The 19,151-nt window shown below is 40.7% G+C and overlaps 3 protein-coding genes and 1 pseudogene across 3 annotated transcripts in view; 3 read left to right on the top strand and 1 right to left on the bottom strand.

Annotated features, from left to right (window-relative positions):
- LOC124541836 (fatty acyl-CoA reductase wat-like) overlaps window positions 1–4,269 on the top strand; it is a 49,071-nt gene extending 44,802 nt beyond the window's left edge. Inside the window, exons 9-12 of the mRNA XM_047119744.1 lie at window positions 5–80; window positions 1,308–1,498; window positions 2,712–2,778; window positions 3,829–4,269. Of these exons, the coding sequence (XP_046975700.1) occupies window positions 5–80; window positions 1,308–1,498; window positions 2,712–2,778; window positions 3,829–3,931 (437 nt within the window). The 3' untranslated portion in view covers window positions 3,932–4,269. The remainder of the gene's footprint in view (window positions 1–4; window positions 81–1,307; window positions 1,499–2,711; window positions 2,779–3,828) is intronic.
- A 304-nt stretch (window positions 4,270–4,573) lies between these two features.
- On the bottom strand, window positions 4,574–7,770 carry LOC124542032 (annotated as a pseudogene).
- Window positions 7,771–8,742: 972 nt separating this feature from the next.
- On the top strand, window positions 8,743–11,714 carry LOC124541835 (fatty acyl-CoA reductase wat-like). The gene is made up of 3 exons (XM_047119743.1): window positions 8,743–8,947; window positions 10,161–10,227; window positions 11,274–11,714. Exons 1-3 carry the CDS (start codon window positions 8,743–8,745, stop codon window positions 11,374–11,376), a joined length of 375 nt encoding a protein of 124 aa, XP_046975699.1. The 3' UTR covers window positions 11,377–11,714.
- A 4,445-nt stretch (window positions 11,715–16,159) lies between these two features.
- On the top strand, window positions 16,160–19,123 carry LOC124541981 (fatty acyl-CoA reductase wat-like). Its single transcript, XM_047119925.1, has 3 exons — window positions 16,160–16,395; window positions 17,569–17,635; window positions 18,694–19,123. The coding sequence occupies exons 1-3, from the start codon at window positions 16,179–16,181 to the stop codon at window positions 18,794–18,796; spliced, it is 387 nt and encodes a 128-aa protein (XP_046975881.1). The 5' UTR covers window positions 16,160–16,178; the 3' UTR covers window positions 18,797–19,123.
- Window positions 19,124–19,151: the final 28 nt, after the last annotated feature.

Raw genomic sequence — 19,151 nt, 5'->3', positions numbered from 1 at the left:
CGATTCTACAACTTCTTTTTACACTACCTGCCGGCGCTTCTCATCGACGTGTATTGCGCGCTGACCGGGAAACGCCGGAAGTAAGTAACGTACTACCCATTTGTTCTACCGGGTATAAGCTCCTACCCGAAAGGGAAATTTTGAAGTCCTTTGAGTTTATTAACAAATGTAATTTCAGTAATTCGGTATGACTAAAATAATATTATAGTTCTACAATGATGTTCCAATCTCTATCTTTTGTTACAGTGCCCCGCTATCGTCCAATTGTTATCTAATGACAGCTCATATTTAAAAATATTTTTTTTTCTTTTTTTTTATGGTATAGCTTGGCGGACGAGCATATGGGCCACCTGATGGTAAGTGGTCACCATCGCCCATAGACAATGACGCTGTAAGAAATATTAACTATTCCTTAAATAGTCAAAGTGTCACCAACCTTGGAAACTGAGATGTTACGTCCCTTGTGCCTGTAGTTACACTGGCTCACTCGCCCTTCAAACCGGAACACAACAATACTGCGTACTGTTGTTTGGCGGTAGAATAGCTGATGAGCGGGTGGTACCTACCCAGACGGGCTTGCACAAAGCCCTGCCACCATGTTAAATAAGAAATAGTGTTACATGCCAGTATTAAATGCTATGCCATATAAAATAATATTAGTTAGAGTTTTACAAATTATTGATCAATTAATTACAATAATGATAAGAATTAAAAAAAAAGAAATAGATGTCACTGAAAACCAGTTTTGGAGCAAAACTCCAACAATAACTGAGCGACATTGCACCATTAAAGATAGATTAGCATTAATTCTCGTTATTTTTTTATTATTAGTTTTTTTTTATAGTCATATTTTTTTCCTTTTCTTTTTATTGTTGTAGGTATATTTTTATTTAATAATTGCATGGTACACAATGATATTCTAATAAACAGATATGTTACATCCATACTAAACAACAGAAAAAAGTGATAGCTTGATAAAAACAATAAGTAAAAGGGATAACTAGATGTTTTAATTACGCAAAACGTATTACTACGTAATTATGATGTATTATGACGTATTACTACGTAATTATGATGTATTATGACGTATTACTACGTAATTATGATGTATTATAACGTATTACTACGTAAAACGACTAAAGGCAAACGTTCCAATTGGGACGTTTTCTAGTCTTCACTTTTTGCGCGTTAATAACATATCTGTTTACTATGTAATTGATGTTACATTCGTTACTTTTTTTTCTTTAATATGTAAATGCGTGTTCGAATGAGCCTCATTGTATGGTATACCGTATGTCGGGCGGCAGCATGCTGCAGTTCTACCACAAGGTGTCGCGTCTGGCGAGCATCCTGTTCTACTTCTCGACGCGCGAGTGGCGCTGGGCGGACGCGCGCGCGGCCGCGCTGTGGGCGCGCACGGCCCGCGCCGACCGCGCCGTGTTCCCCTTCCGCCTCGCCGACATGTCCTGGGACTACATGGCCGAGACCTTCATCCTCGGTGAGACAAAGCCTAACGCCTGTCAGCTGATCACCATGTGGGATTCGCCACGATCATAGCCAGTGTGATGATAGGACACAGGATGGAGTTTCTACAACAACAACTGGTTACCACTTGGCATTCACCACGATCATAGCCAGTGTGATGATAAGACACAGGATGGAGTTTCTACAACAACAACAGCCTGTAAATTCCCACTACTGGACTAAAGAAGCTCTCCTATTGAGGGGGAGGTTTGGAACATTCCACCACGCTGTTCCAATGCGCGTTGGTGGAATGCACATGTGGCAGAATTTCAATAGACACATGCAGGTTTCCTCGCGATGTTTTCCTTCACCGGCACGAGATGAATTATAAACACAAATTAAGCACATGAATCAGCGGTGCTTGACTGGGTTTGAACCCGCAATCATCGGTTAAGATGCACGCGTTCTAACCACTGGGCCATCTCGGCTCTCAAATATAACTCTAAACTATGACACATACGATACATTTTCATTTCCCCATAACACAGGATTTTCCTAACATGGGTTTGTGCCGTATATACACATAGGTATTAAAGTAAACAGTTAGTTAAGTTACATATTCTATGACTAAAATATTTCACATCTGTGTATCTCATATTCTTTGGCGTACATCATGTATAAAGTGGAAGCATTGCATACATATGCATGAGTTTCTGAGTTACATGAGTTCTGAGTTCTGAGTTACATAACCAATTAGTGACTTTCATTATAAATAAATAAATAAATAAATATGAGACAACATCACATACATTACTCTGATCCCAATGTAAGTAGCTGAAGCACTTGTGTTATGGAAATCAGAAGTAACGACGGTACCACAAACACCCAGACCCAAGACAACATAGAAAACTAATGGTAATCTACATCGACTCGGCCGGGAATCGAACCCGGGACCTCAGAGTGGCGTACCCATGAAAACCGGTGTACACACCACTCGACCATGGAGGTCGTCATTTCATTATCCTCTACTCAAACCCAGCAACAGGGTCATTAATCTAATATCTTGTTAATGTTTTTCTAAATACTCTATATGTGTCATCTATCTTCTGTATTACTGTTATTGGCAAATAATAATTATTATTATCGTCCATACGATCACGAACCTTTGGAATCGAGCTTAAGTTGAACCACCGTCACTAACTGATACGTTAATTGGTATATTGCACTGAATCATACATATCTCTCAGGTCTGAGGGTGTACCTGGTCAAGGATGATCTCTCAACGCTACCGGAAGCTAGAAAGAAATGGAACAGGTATCACGATATACATAATAACATATTATATGTAAGACTACTAACAGACATATATAGCTCGAGTTTATTATCGATATTCGATATGCTCGTCGTGTCGCAAATATATAAATAAATTCCCACTGCTGGGCTAAAGGCCTCCTCTCCCTTTTGAGAAAAAGGTTTGGAACATATTCCACCACGCTGTTCCAATGCGTGTTGGTGGATTACACATGTGGCAGAATTTCTATGAAATTTGTCACATGCAGGTTTCCTCACGATGTTTTCCTTCACCGGCACGAGATGAATTATAAAAACAAATTAAGCACATGAATCAGCGGTGCTTGTCCGGGTTTGAACCTGCAATCATCGGTTAAGATGCACCCGTTCTAACCACTGGGCCATCTCGACTCCTAGGTACAGTAGGTGGTTTTTTTCCGTTTCGGTTATCCTTAGGCCGTCTTTAACCTTTTGGAGGCATTGGCCATATTAGGATAATGGGGGCTGTGGCCCCTGTGACTTTGACAGAACACTATTTTATTAGAATAGAAAAAAGAAGTAGATAAACAAGGTTATAGATTTTTTTCTAAATATCATAATTTTATATTATACTCATATATTCGATCTGAGGGGGTTGATTATCGATCGCAGGGCCCCGGGCCCTCGCCCAAGGTGCCCAATGGGGAAGAGGGTTTGCTTTTCCATAACATATCTGCTACGCAGTAGCCGAAGTTCAACTAGCAGCTAATGATTACTGTTATTTATGAGATTATACTTGGTGGTAGGGCTTTGTGCAAGCCCGTCTGGGTAGGTACCACCCACTCACCAGTTATTCTACCGCCAAATAACAGTACTCAGTATTGTTGTGTTCCGGTTTGAAGGGTGAGCGAGCCAGTGTAACTACAGGCACAAGGGACATAACATCTTAGTTCCCAAGGTTGGTGGCGCATTGACGATGTAAGGAATAGTTAATATTTCTTATAGCGATATCATCAATGGGTAATGGTGACCACTTACCATCAACCTATACCATAAAAAAAAAGATTGTTTTTAATATTGCATACTTTGTTTCAGACTTTTCTATCTCCACCAACTCGTCAAACTAGCGACATACAGTTTAGTAATTTATTTAGTTTACATTCTAGTCACGAGTATATATTCCTTTATAATGGGTTAGTTATGAATAGAAATTAAATTAATAACTTAGTATTAAATAACATTAAAGTGTTAGTTTAATTATTATTAAAAGTTAATTTTTTAAGTATCTCATTTTATTTTTATTTTTAGGCAAAGTTAAAAATGTCTGAAATATATTTGTTATAACTTACCACATTTACCTACTGTACGTATTTAATTAATAAAATATTTTAATGTTAAACTAACAGTTTAATTGTATATTTTAATTTAGTTTAAAATTTAAGAATATTTTGTATATGGGCAACACTGAGATTTTAATTGTGAGATTTGTTAAAATGTATTGTGATTTGAGATTACAATAAAATTAATTGAATTTACGGTCTGTTTGAATCTAAATCCTTTATTTAATTAGACAGCTCAGTAATATAGTACAGTCAATTGCCTTTGGAATGGCATAATTATGTGTATGACACATTTGTACTTATTTTCCAAGGAAGCTACTTAAATACAAAGTTAACTTTTTGTAGTAATAATAAGTATTTTTCATTACATACTATCAACAAATACACTTGCTTAAATTTAAATATATGACTTCGAAACATTACTCATTTCTTGAAAGTGTCAATTGAAAAAAAAATACTACAATTCTTTAAAAAGGTATATATGTAAAAAAAGACGGCGATCACATTAAAAAATATATATAAAATGATATAGTACATCAACAGCAACAAAAAAGTGTACAGCGATTAGTAATAACGCACAATAAGCCTGTGCATGGGCACACAGCACCACAAACAAAATATGTGCAGTCTATTTCGACTTAAATACAAGCATTGTACGACATCGACAATGATATCGCCCGTAGCAATCTCATCGCTTGTGTATTCCAGTTCCAGGAGGTGACGGCTTAGGTTTGCTTAAACCAGTAGTGCATTTTGACTTCCTGTGACGTATGGTTTTCTATTTGCTTCAGTAACTCAGCCCGCAAGGCTTTCTCGTCGTCGTCGTAGGAGTAGCTCCGTATGGACTGCAGCACGAACAGATAGCCCGGAATGAAATCTTGGAACTCGAGGAATGCTTTGAAAGACTTCAGCTTGTTAACTTCGTTGAAAGAAAAATTGTTCGACACGATCTGATAGGCGTCCGCGAAGAGTAAATAAATCGACGGGAAGTGTTTCGAAACGTCCTCCTTCAAGTATTCCATATAGAGCGCGCCCAGTCTCTCGGTGACCGCGTTGCGCGCCGTCGAGTGTTTAGCATCGACGTCGCCGCGCCCTTTAACGTCTCCTCTGCCCTTGGTCACTGTCTCGTCCGACGCAACCTCGGCGTACAGCTTCAGAAAGTCCAACGCCAGCTTACGCGTCGTTATCATGACGTAGTTCTCTACAAGCGATATGTTTTTACGAAACAGCTCGTATATGTTCGCGTATATCGCAGTGGGGAGGGACATCTTCTGGTGTATGACTAGGCTCTCGAACAGATTATCTAGAGTCATCAGTATTTCTTTCACGTTGCTCTTCACGTGGCAGACGCCCTCGTGTGTTTTGTTCCACATCGCGAACGCTCGTTCCAGTATCGGGACGAAGACTTTGTTGAAGCGTTCGATTTGAGCCAGCTCCGTCCTCGTGGAGAGCAATGACTCGGCGACGCAGCGGGCGAATTCGTATTGTCTCGTGCTGAAGTTTTCATCGAACGATTCTAAAAACACCTCAGCGAGCAAGTCGTTGTCGAGCGCCTCCAGGACGTTGCTCATATCGCATCTCAAGGTTCTCAGGTGGACGGCGCTGTTCGTTTTCGGGGGCAAAGACTTGAGAAATCTGTAGCTCTTCATCCAAAACTCCGGTCTCACGCTCATCGGCACTCTCTCCGCTTTGCCGAGCTTCGTGTACACACTCTTGTTCTCTTCGGACGTCAAGTTGTCAATGAACATACTCAGCAGCTCCCAAATCTCTCTGATCGCCGCGGGATCTTTTTCTTTACAGAGGAAGTCTAAGGTCGTGTTGAAGATGGCCGCCCGAATACTGCCGTTTTTATTAGTCTTCCAAATAACCGAAAATAATTTCTGCAGTTCGTCGTGCTTGAGTTTCGCAAACGCCACGCGGATGCCATGTTTTTGCAAAGACACCGGAGAGTTTAGCAACTCGGACAGATGTTCGCGAGTATGCGTGGAACTCATGTTATGGAACATCGCGTTCAGTGAGGGCAGAGAGAACTGGAGGTAATCGCCTTTAGCGTACTGTAAAATGGCGTCAAGCGAGGGCCGAGGTCTCGCCCTGTGCAGGTTCGACGCAATGCGCTTGCGCAGACTGAGCTCCAAGTCGTCGCGTTGATTCCAATCGATCTTGGCTTCGCTTGGCACGTATTTTGCAACTAAATTCGCGAGATCACGTTTCGGAAGCAACAGGCATAGTCCAATAATTGCAGCTTTGTGTGTGTTTACGTGGTCGAAATGGTTCAGAAATAATTCTTTGTATTGGTTAGCTAGAGAATTAGCCCAGTACACGCGCACCTTTTTGAGAAATTGATCGAGAAGTATGTTGTCGTTGAGACACAGGGATTCCACTTCGGCTCTGTGCGACTCCAGCAGCTCCGGGCCATGCTTCAGCGCGTTAATGCACGCTCCTTGAGAGGGGCTCAAAATAATCGACTCTGCGAACAAGAGCTTCCTCCACGATTTCTTAGCATTGTACAATACTGATACGTCTTCGTGCCAGTTATTCGTTTTTTTTATATGGATAATCTCCTTTATTTTATTCAAAATCACTGGAAACTCATGAAGTTCCTTGTGCCAGTCCGCGAGGAGGCTCAGCATTTGCGTCAACAGCTCCACCGCACGCCGGAGCTCATTGTTGTTTCGTAATTCGCACCTGTCGATATTCGCTTGCAGATAGTTATGTAAATACAGGAACAACTTTCCTTTTTCTGCTTCCGTTAACTTCTTCTGGTGCGTTTTGTAAGTGTCGAACAGGAATTTCCTCTCGATGATTTCGGGAACGCTCTCGTCGTGGATGGCGTTATAGAGTATGACGGCCCTGACGCAGTTCTGGACGAGTTTGTCGGACTCGCTGTACACCTCCATGCTGCTGAAAAGGTCGTCCAAATATCCCCACGTCTCCTTGTCAAATCTGTGCGTGTCCGTGTAGCTGATAACGAGATTCACGAATTGTATTTTGAATTTAAACGGCTCGTTGATGTGATTCTCGCGGTAGTATTTCAGTACCGTGTGTATATTCTGCATATTCTTACCCGCGCTGGTTAGCATCACCCCATACATGGTCGTTCTCTCCGTAGGGCTCGATTCGGAATGGATTAGTTTCTTCAGATCAGCGAAAGCTGTGCTGAAGGGCGCGAACGTGTACCAACGGTACATAAACTGTAAAGAGGTCTCCTTAGTCCTGGACCTATGACCAGGGTACATAACCATCTCGTCATCTAAGTCCCTCTGTTTGTCAATAAATAGTTCTTTAACAATGTCGAACCTGCTCTCTACGGGCAGCCGGAGGATGAAGGGTTTTATTCTGTTATATGAGAACCATGAGCGCATCTTTTCATGCATGATATTCTTTAAAATGAACTCTTTAGTTTTTTTCGGGCTGAAGGAACTTCACGAACGTCGGTACGTGTAGGGCATATGCATACTTTTCGATATTGTTCATAACCCTGTCCTTACACTTCTTCATGATCAACTTGGTATTCTTTGGTCCAAATTTGGGAAACTCATAGCTTATGCCCCTTTCGGCGATGTCCAGAAATTTGTCCATGTTACTCTTTAAAATGGGCATCACTGCCTCCAACGTGTAGAGGTTGTAGTACGTCAGGGAGCCTCGCATGTACTTGAACACGCTATCGGCAGACTTTTCACAAATCCTCACGAGCAGGCGTTTCAATGATATGAATTAAAAAAAAAGAAATGGATGTCACTGAAAACCAGTTTTGGAGTAAAACTCCAACAATAACTGAGCGACATTGCACCATTAAAGATAGATTAGCATTAATTCTCGTTATTTTTTTATTATTAGTTTTTTTTTTTATAGTCATATTTTTTTCCTTTTCTTTTTATTGTTGTAGGTATATTGTTATTTAATAATTGCATGTTACACAATGATATTCTAATAAACAGATATGTTACATCCATACTAAACAACAGAAAAAAGTGTGCCGCGCCGGGGACCATTTATTTGACATTTCGTTACAAGTAAGGTTAGCTTGATAAAAACAATAAGTAAAAGGGATAACTAGATGTTATAGTTACGCAAAACGTATTACTACGTAAAAGAACTAAAGGCAAACGTCCCAATTGAGACGTTTTCTAGTCTTCAATTTTTGCGCGTTATTCCTACTACTATTATAAAGGCGAAAGTTTTTATGTATGGATGTTTATTACTCTTTCACGTAAAAACTACTGAATGGATTTGAATGAAACTTTACCACAATATAGCTTAAACATCAGAATAACACATAGGCTACAATTTTTGAGGTTTCTAATGTGAGGTCGTAAAAAAACAAATTTTTTGCGTTTACATTAGATAGATCAAAACAATGTACAACAGTATTGTACAACTTAAAAAGGTCTACAAAAAAGTCCGTGATGGTATATGTTTATCTCTTAGGAATAACCCACAATAACCATTTTTTATCCTTTACTTTGTACGAGAAATAATGGCTTATTTACGAAGCGATTTTAAGCGATTACTAGACTAGACGGGACGAACCTGAAGTCCACGCGAACGAAGTCGCGGGCAAAAGCTAGTAACATATATGTTTACTACATCATTGATGTTACATTCGTTACTTTTTTTTCTTTAATATGTAAATGCGTGTTCGAATGAGCCTCATTGTATGGTATACCGTATGTCTGGCGGCAGCATGCTGCAGTTCTACCACAAGGTGTCGCGTCTGGCGAGCATCCTGTTCTACTTCTCGACGCGCGAGTGGCGCTGGGCGGACGCGCGCGCGGCCGCGCTGTGGGCGCGCACGGCCCGCGCCGACCGCGCCGTGTTCCCCTTCCGCCTCGCCGACATGTCCTGGGACTACATGGCCGAGACCTTCATCCTCGGTGAGACAAAGCCTAACGCCTGTCAGCTGATCACCATGTGGGATTCGCCACGATCATAGCCAGTGTGATGATAGGACACAGGATGGAGTTTCTACAACAACAACTGGTTACCACTTGGCATTCACCACGATCATAGCCAGTGTGATGATAAGACACAGGATGGAGTTTCTACAACAACAACAGCCTGTAAATTCCCACTACTGGACTAAAGAAGCTCTCCTATTGAGGGGGAGGTTTGGAACATTCCACCACGCTGTTCCAATGCGCGTTGGTGGAATGCACATGTGGCAGAATTTCAATAGACACATGCAGGTTTCCTCGCGATGTTTTCCTTCACCGGCACGAGATGAATTATAAACACAAATTAAGCACATGAATCAGCGGTGCTTGACTGGGTTTGAACCCGCAATCATCGGTTAAGATGCACGCGTTCTAACCACTGGGCCATCTCGGCTCTCAAATATAACTCTAAACTATGACACATACGATACATTTTCATTTCCCCATAACACAGGATTTTCCTAACATGGGTTTGTGCCGTATATACACATAGGTATTAAAGTAAACAGTTAGTTAAGTTACATATTCTATGACTAAAATATTTCACATCTGTGTATCTCATATTCTTTGGCGTACATCATGTATAAAGTGGAAGCATTGCATACATATGCATGAGTTTCTGAGTTACATGAGTTCTGAGTTCTGAGTTACATAACCAATTAGTGACTTTCATTATAAATAAATAAATAAATAAATATGAGACAACATCACATACATTACTCTGATCCCAATGTAAGTAGCTGAAGCACTTGTGTTATGGAAATCAGAAGTAACGACGGTACCACAAACACCCAGACCCAAGACAACATAGAAAACTAATGGTAATCTACATCGACTCGGCCGGGAATCGAACCCGGGACCTCAGAGTGGCGTACCCATGAAAACCGGTGTACACACCACTCGACCATGGAGGTCGTCATTTCATTATCCTCTACTCAAACCCAGCAACAGGGTCATTAATCTAATATCTTGTTAATGTTTTTCTAAATACTCTATATGTGTCATCTATCTTCTGTATTACTGTTATTGGCAAATAATAATTATTATTATCGTCCATACGATCACGAACCTTTGGAATCGAGCTTAAGTTGAACCACCGTCACTAACTGATACGTTAATTGGTATATTGCACTGAATCATACATATCTCTCAGGTCTGAGGGTGTACCTGGTCAAGGATGATCTCTCAACGCTACCGGAAGCTAGAAAGAAATGGAACAGGTATCACGATATACATAATAACATATTATATGTAAGACTACTAACAGACATATATAGCTCGAGTTTATTATCGATATTCGATATGCTCGTCGTGTCGCAAATATATAAATTCCCACTGCTGGGCTAATGGCCTCCTCTCCCTTTTGATGAGAAGGTTTGGAACATATTCCACCACGCTGTTCCATTGCGGGTTCGTGGAATACACGTGTGGCAGAATTTTTATGAAATTTGTCACATGCAGGTTTCCTCGCGATGTTTTCCTTCACCGCTGAGCACGAGATGAATTATAAAAACAAATTAAGCACATGAATCAGCGGTGCTTGTCCGGGTTTGAACCTGCAATCATCGGTTAAGATGCAGCCGTTCTAACCACTGGGCCATCTCGACTCCTAGGTACAGTAGGTGGTTTTTTTCCGTTTCGGTTATCCTCAGGCCGTCTTTAACCTTTTGGAGCCATTGGCCATATTAGGATAATGGGGGCTGGGGCCCCTGTGACTTTGACAGAACACTATTTTATTAGAATAGAAAAAAGAAGTAGATAAACAAGGTTATAGATTTTTTTCTAAATATCACAAATTTATATTATACTCATATATTCGATCTGAGGGTGTTATCGATCGCAGGGCCCCGGGCCCTTGCCCAAGGTGCCCAATGGGGAAGAGGGTCTGCTTTTCCATAACATATCTGCTACGCAGTAGCCGAAGTTCGACTAGCAGCTAATGATTACTGTTATTTATGAGATTATACTTGGTGGTAGGGCTTTGTGCAAGCCCGTCTGGGTAGGTACCACCCACTCACCAGTTATTCTACCGCCAAATAACAGTACTCAGTATTGTTGTGTTCCGGTTTGAAGGGTGAGCGAGCCAGTGTAACTACAGGCACAAGGGACATAACATCTTAGTTCCCAAGGTTGGTGGCGCATTGACGATGTAAGGAATAGTTAATATTTCTTATAGCGATATCATCAATGGGTAATGGTGACCACTTACCATCAACCTATACCATAAAAAAAAAGATTGTTTTTAATATTGCATACTTTGTTTCAGACTTTTCTATCTCCACCAACTCGTCAAACTAGCGACATACAGTTTAGTAATTTATTTAGTTTACATTCTAGTCACGAGTATATATTCCTTTATAATGGGTTAGTTATGAATAGAAATTAAATTAATAACTTAGTATTAAATAACATTAAAGTGTTAGTTTAATTATTATTAAAAGTTAATTTTTTAAGTATCTCATTTTATTTTTATTTTTAGGCAAAGTTAAAAATGTCTGAAATATATTTGTTATAACTTACCACATTTACCTACTGTACGTATTTAATTAATAAAATATTTTAATGTTAAACTAACAGTTTAATTGTATATTTTAATTTAGTTTAAAATTTAAGAATATTTTGTATATGGGCAACACTGAGATTTTAATTGTGAGATTTGTTAAAATGTATTGTGATTTGAGATTACAATAAAATTAATTGAATTTACGGTCTGTTTGAATCTAAATCCTTTATTTAATTAGACAGCTCAGTAATATAGTACAGTCAATTGCCTTTGGAATGGCATAATTATGTGTATGACACATTTGTACTTATTTTCCAAGGAAGCTACTTAAATACAAAGTTAACTTTTTGTAGTAATAATAAGTATTTTTCATTACATACTATCAACAAATACACTTGCTTAAATTTAAATATATGACTTCGAAACATTACTCATTTCTTGAAAGTGTCAATTGAAAAAAAAAATACTACAATTCTTTAAAAAGGTATATATGTAAAAAAAGACGGCGATCACATTAAAAAATATATATAAAATGATATAGTACATCAACAGCAACAAAAAAGTGTACAGCGATTAGTAATAACGCACAATAAGCCTGTGCATGGGCACACAGCACCACAAACAAAATATGTGCAGTCTATTTCGACTTAAATACAAGCATTGTACGACATCGACAATGATATCGCCCGTAGCAATCTCATCGCTTGTGTATTCCAGTTCCAGGAGGTGACGGCTTAGGTTTGCTTAAACCAGTAGTGCATTTTGACTTCCTGTGACGTATGGTTTTCTATTTGCTTCAGTAACTCAGCCCGCAAGGCTTTCTCGTCGTCGTCGTAGGAGTAGCTCCGTATGGACTGCAGCACGAACAGATAGCCCGGAATGAAATCTTGGAACTCGAGGAATGCTTTGAAAGACTTCAGCTTGTTAACTTCGTTGAAAGAAAAATTGTTCGACACGATCTGATAGGCGTCCGCGAAGAGTAAATAAATCGACGGGAAGTGTTTCGAAACGTCCTCCTTCAAGTATTCCATATAGAGCGCGCCCAGTCTCTCGGTGACCGCGTTGCGCGCCGTCGAGTGTTTAGCATCGACGTCGCCGCGCCCTTTAACGTCTCCTCTGCCCTTGGCCACTGTCTCGTCCGACGCAACCTCGGCGTACAGCTTAAGGTAGTCCAACGCCAGCTTACGCGTCGTTATCATGACGTAGTTCTCTACAAGCGATATGTTTTTACGAAACAGCTCGTATATGTTCGCGTATATCGCAGTGGGGAGGGACATCTTCTGGTGTATGACTAGGCTCTCGAACAGATTATCTAGAGTCATCAGTATTTCTTTCACGTTGCTCTTCACGTGGCAGACGCCCTCGTGTGTTTTGTTCCACATCGCGAACGCTCGTTCCAGTATCGGGACGAAGACTTTGTTGAAGCGTTCGATTTGAGCCAGCTCCGTCCTCGTGGAGAGCAATGACTCGGCGACGCAGCGGGCGAATTCGTATTGTTTCGTGCTGAAGTTTTCATCGAACGATTCTAAAAACACCTCAGCGAGCAAGTCGTTGTCGAGCGCCTCCAGGACGTTGCTCATATCGCATCTCAAGGTTCTCAGGTGGACGGCGCTGTTCGTTTTCGGGGGCAAAGACTTGAGAAATCTGTAGCTCTTCATCCAAAACTCCGGTCTCACGCTCATCGGCACTCTCTCCGCTTTGCCGAGCTTCGTGTACACACTCTTGTTCTCTTCGGACGTCAAGTTGTCAATGAACATACTCAGCAGCTCCCAAATCTCTCTGATCGCCGCGGGATCTTTTTCTTTACAGAGGAAGTCTAAGGTCGTGTTGAAGATGGCCGCCCGAATACTGCCGTTTTTATTAGTCTTCCAAATAACCGAAAATAATTTCTGCAGTTCGTCGTGCTTGAGTTTCGCAAACGCCACGCGGATGCCATGTTTTTGCAAAGACACCGGAGAGTTTAGCAACTCGGACAGATGTTCGCGAGTATGCGTGGAACTCATGTTATGGAACATCGCGTTCAGTGAGGGCAGAGAGAACTGGAGGTAATCGCCTTTAGCGTACTGTAAAATGGCGTCAAGCGAGGGCCGAGGTCTCGCCCTGTGCAGGTTCGACGCAATGCGCTTGCGCAGACTGAGCTCCAAGTCGTCGCGTTGATTCCAATCGATCTTGGCTTCGCTTGGCACGTATTTTGCAACTAAATTCGCGAGATCACGTTTCGGAAGCAACAGGCATAGTCCAATAATTGCAGCTTTGTGTGTGTTTACGTGGTCGAAATGGTTCAGAAATAATTCTTTGTATTGGTTAGCTAGAGAATTAGCCCAGTACACGCGCACCTTTTTGAGAAATTGATCGAGAAGTATGTTGTCGTTGAGACACAGGGATTCCACTTCGGCTCTGTGCGACTCCAGCAGCTCCGGGCCATGCTTCAGCGCGTTAATGCACGCTCCTTGAGAGGGGCTCAAAATAATCGACTCTGCGAACAAGAGCTTCCTCCACGATTTCTTAGCATTGTACAATACTGATACGTCTTCGTGCCAGTTATTCGTTTTTTTTATATGGATAATCTCCTTTATTTTATTCAAAATCACCGGAAACTCATGAAGTTCCTTGTGCCAGTCCGCGAGGAGGCTCAGCATTTGCGTCAACAGCTCCACCGCACGCCGGAGCTCATTGTTGTTTCGTAATTCGCACCTGTCGATATTCGCTTGCAGATAGTTATGTAAATACAGGAACAACTTTCCTTTTTCTGCTTCCGTTAACTTCTTCTGGTGCGTTTTGTAAGTGTCGAACAGGAATTTCCTCTCGATGATTTCGGGAACGCTCTCGTCGTGGATGGCGTTATAGAGTATGACGGCCCTGACGCAGTTCTGGACGAGTTTGTCGGACTCGCTGTACACCTCCATGCTGCTGAAAAGGTCGTCCAAATATCCCCACGTCTCCTTGTCAAATCTGTGCGTGTCCGTGTAGCTGATAACGAGATTCACGAATTGTATTTTGAATTTAAACGGCTCGTTGATGTGATTCTCGCGGTAGTATTTCAGTACCGTGTGTATATTCTGCATATTCTTACCCGCGCTGGTTAGCATCACCCCATACATGGTCGTTCTCTCCGTAGGGCTCGATTCGGAATGGATTAGTTTCTTCAGATCAGCGAAAGCTGTGCTGAAGGGCGCGAACGTGTACCAACGGTACATAAACTGTAAAGAGGTCTCCTTAGTCCTGGACCTATGACCAGGGTACATAACCATCTCGTCATCTAAGTCCCTCTGTTTGTCAATAAATAGTTCTTTAACAATGTCGAACCTGCTCTCTACGGGCAGCCGGAGGATGAAGGGTTTTATTCTGTTATATGAGAACCATGAGCGCATCTTTTCATGCATGATATTCTTTAAAATGAACTCTTTAGTTTCTTCGGGCTGAAGGAACTTCACGAACGTCGGTACGTGTAGGGCATATGCATACTTTTCGATATTGTTCATAACCCTGTCCTTACACTTCTTCATGATCAACTTGGTATTCTTTGGTCCAAATTTGGGAAACTCATAGCTTATGCCCCTTTCGGCGATGTCCAGAAATTTGTCCATGTTACTCTTTAAAATGGGCATCACTGCCTCCAACGTGTAGAGGTTGTAGTACGTCAGGGAGCCTCGCATGTACTTGAACACGCTATCGGCAGACTTTTCACAAATCCTCACGAGCAGGCGTTTCAATGATATGAATTAAAAAAAAAGAAATGGATGTCACTGAAAACCAGTTTTGGAGTAAAACTCCAACAATAACTGAGCGACATTGCACCATTAAAGATAGATTAGCATTAATTCTCGTTATTTTTTTTATTATTAGTTTTTTTTTTTTATAGTCATATTTTTTTCCTTTTCTTTTTATTGTTGTAGGTATATTGTTATTTAATAATTGCATGTTACACAATGATATTCTAATAAACAGATATGTTACATCCATACTAAACAACAGAAAAAAGTGTGCCGCGCCGGGGACCATTTATTTGACATTTCGTTACAAGTAAGGTTAGCTTGATAAAAACAATAAGTAAAAGGGATAAACTAGATGTTATAGTTACGCAAAACGTATTACTACGTAAAAGAACTAAAGGCAAACGTCCCAATTGAGACGTTTTCTAGTCTTCAATTTTTGCGCGTTATTCCTACTACTATTATAAAGGCGAAAGTTTTTATGTATGGATGTTTATTACTCTTTCACGTAAAAACTACTGAATGGATTTGAATGAAACTTTACCACAATATAGCTTAAACATCAGAATAACACATAGGCTACAATTTTTGAGGTTTCTAATGTGAGGTCGTAAAAAAACAAATTTTTTGCGCTTACATTAGATAGATCAAAACAATGTACAACAGTATTGTACAACTTAAAAAGGTCTACAAAAAAGTCCATGATGGTATATGTTTATCTCTTAGGAATAACCCACAATAACCATTTTTTATCCTTTACTTTGTACGAGAAATAATGGCTTATTTACGAAGCGATTTTAAGCGATTACTAGACTAGACGGGACGAACCTGAAGTCCACGCGAACGAAGTCGCGGGCAAAAGCTAGTAACATATATGTTTACTACATCATTGATGTTACATTCGTTACTTTTTTTTCTTTAATATGTAAATGCGTGTTCGAATGAGCCTCATTGTATGGTATCGCGCATGTCTGGCGGCAGCATGCTGCAGTTCTACCACAAGGTGTCGCGTCTGGCGAGCATCCTGTTCTACTTCTCGACGCGCGAGTGGCGCTGGGCGGACGCGCGCGCGGCCGCGCTGTGGGCGCGCACGGCCCGCGCCGACCGCGCCGTGTTCCCCTTCCGCCTCGCCGACATGTCCTGGGACTACATGGCCGAGACCTTCATCCTCGGTGAGACAACACCCCCCGCCTCAAACCCACCGCTGGGCGAATGCCTAACCACTTGGGATTCACCGCGATCATAGCCAGTGTGATGATGAGAAACGAACGAAACGAAACGAGACCTTCATCCTCGGTGAGACAACCCCCCCCCCAACCAATAATTCCCACTGCTGGGCTAAAGGAGCTCTCCTATTGAGGGGGAGGTTTGGAACATTCCACCACGCTGTTCCAATGCGCGTTGGTGGAATGCACATGTGGCAGAATTTCAATAGACACATGCAGGTTTCCTCGCGATGTTTTCCTTCACCGGCACGAGATGAATTATAAACACACATTAAGCACATGAATCAGCGGTGCTTGACTGGGTTTGAACCCGCAATCATCGGTTAAGATGCACGCGTTCTAACCACTGGGCCATCTCGGCTCTCAAATATAATATATATAAACTATGACACATACGATACATTTTCATTTCCCCATAACACAGGATTTTCCTAACATGGGTTTGTGCCGTATATACACATAGGTATTAAAGTAAACAGTTAAGTTACATATTCTACGACTAAAATATTTCACATCTGTGTATCTCATATTCTTTGGCGTACATCATGTATAAAGTGGAAGCATTGCATACATATGCATGAGTTTCTGAGTTACATGAGTTCTGAGTTCTGAGTTACATAACCAATTAGTGACTTTCATTATAAATAAATAAATAAATAAATATGAGACAACATCACATACATTACTCTGATCCCAATGTAAGTAGCTGAAGCACTTGTGTTATGGAAATCAGAAGTAACGACGGTACCACAAACACCCAGACCCAAGACAACATAGAAAACTAACGGTAATCTACATCGACTCGGCCGGGAATCGAACCCGGGACCTCAGAGTGGCGTACCCATGAAAACCGGTGTACACACCACTCGACCATGGAGGTCGTCATTTCATTATCCTCTACTCAAACCCAGCAACAGGGTCATTAATCTAATATCTTGTTAATGTTTTTCTAAATACTCTATATGTGTCATCTATCTTCTGTATTACTGTTATTGGCAAATAATAATTATTATTATCGTCCATACGATCACGAACCTTTGGAATCGAGCTTAAGTTGAACCACCGTCACTAACTGATACGTTAATTGGTATATTGCACTGAATCATACATATCTCTCAGGTCTGAGGGTGTACCTGGTCAAGGATGATCTCTCAACGCTACCGGAAGCTAGAAAGAAATGGAACAGGTATCACGATATACATAATAACATATTATATGTAAGACTACTAACAGACATATATAGCTCGAGTTTATTATCGATATTCGATATGCTCGTCGTGTCGCAAATATATAAATAAATTCCCACTGCTGGGCTAATGGCCTCCTCTCCCTTTTGAGAAGGTTTGGAACATATTCCACCACGCTTTTCCAATGCGGGTTGGTGGATTACACATGTGGCAGAATTTCTATGAAATTTGTCACATGCAGGTTTCCTCGCGATGTTTTCCTTCACCGCTGAGCACGAGATGAATTATAAAAACAAATTAAGCACATGAATCAGCGGTGCTTGTCCGGGTTTGAACCTGCAATCATCGGTTAAGATGCACCCGTTCTAACCACTGGGCCATCTCGACTCCTAGGTACAGTAGGTGGTTTTTTTTCCGTTTCGGTTATCCTCAGGCCGTCTTTAACCTTTTGGAGGCATTGGCCATATTAGGATAATGGGGGCTGTGGCCCCCGTGACTTTGACAGAACACTATTTTATTAGAATAGAAAAAAGAAGTAGATAAACAAGGTTATAGATTTTTTTCTAAATATCATAATTTTATATTATACTCATTTATTCGATCTGAGGGGGTTGATTATCGATCGCAGGGCCCCGGGCCCTTGCCCAAGGTCCCCAGTCCCCATTGGGCGGAAGAGGGTCTGCTTTTCCATAACATATCTGCTACGCAGTAGCCGAAGTTCGACTAGCAGCTAATGATTACTGTTATTTATGAGATTATACTTGGTGGTAGGGCTTTGTGCAAGCCCGTCTGGGTAGGTACCACCCACTCACCAGTTATTCTACCGCCAAATAACAGTACTCTGTATTGTTGTGATCCGGTTGAAGGGTGAGTGAGCCAGTGTAACTGCAGGCACAAGGGACATAACATCTTAGTTCCCAAGGTTGGTGGCACATTGACGATGTAAGGAATAGTTAATATTTCTTATAGCGTTATTGTCTATGGGTAATGGTGACCACTTACCATCAACCTATACCATAAAAAAAGATTGTTTTTAATATTGCATACTTTGTTTCAGACTGTTTTATCTCCACCAACTCGTCAAACTAGCGACATACAGTTTAGTAATTTATTTAGTTTACATTCTAGTCACGAGTATATATTCCTTTATAATGGGTTAGTTATGAATAGAAATTAAATTAATAACTTAGTATTAAATAACATTAAAGTGTTAGTTTAATTATTATTAAAAGTTAATTTTTTAAGTATCTCATTTTATTTTTATTTTTAGGCAAAGTTAAAAATGTCTGAAATATATTTGTTATAACTTACCACATTTACCTACTGTACGTATTTAATTAATAAAATATTTTAATGTTAAACTAACAGTTTAATTGTATATTTTAATTTAGTTTAAAATTTAAGAATATTTTGTATATGGGCAACACTGAGATTTTAATTGTGAGATTTGTTAAAATGTATTGTGATTTGAGATTACAATAAAATTAATTGAATTTACAATGACCTGTTTGAATC

The sequence above is a fragment of the Vanessa cardui genome, chromosome 29 (assembly GCF_905220365.1).
Source record: "Vanessa cardui chromosome 29, ilVanCard2.1, whole genome shotgun sequence".
Taxonomy (NCBI): Eukaryota; Metazoa; Arthropoda; class Insecta; order Lepidoptera; family Nymphalidae; genus Vanessa; species Vanessa cardui.
The sequence above is the reverse complement of the archived record's forward strand: the minus strand, read 5'-3'. Positions and strand labels throughout refer to the sequence as shown.

Coding starts and splice junctions, on each gene's coding strand:
- LOC124541835 (XM_047119743.1), top strand. CDS start 8,743: ATGTCTGGCGGCAGCATGCTGCAGTTCTACCACAAGGTGTCGCGTCTG. Junction 8,948..10,160: donor GGCCGAGACCTTCATCCTCG/GTGAGACAAAGC, acceptor CATATCTCTCAG/GTCTGAGGGTGTACCTGGTC. Junction 10,228..11,273: donor GCTAGAAAGAAATGGAACAG/GTATCACGATAT, acceptor ACTTTGTTTCAG/ACTTTTCTATCTCCACCAAC.
- LOC124541981 (XM_047119925.1), top strand. CDS start 16,179: ATGGTATCGCGCATGTCTGGCGGCAGCATGCTGCAGTTCTACCACAAG. Junction 16,396..17,568: donor GGCCGAGACCTTCATCCTCG/GTGAGACAACAC, acceptor CATATCTCTCAG/GTCTGAGGGTGTACCTGGTC. Junction 17,636..18,693: donor GCTAGAAAGAAATGGAACAG/GTATCACGATAT, acceptor ACTTTGTTTCAG/ACTGTTTTATCTCCACCAAC.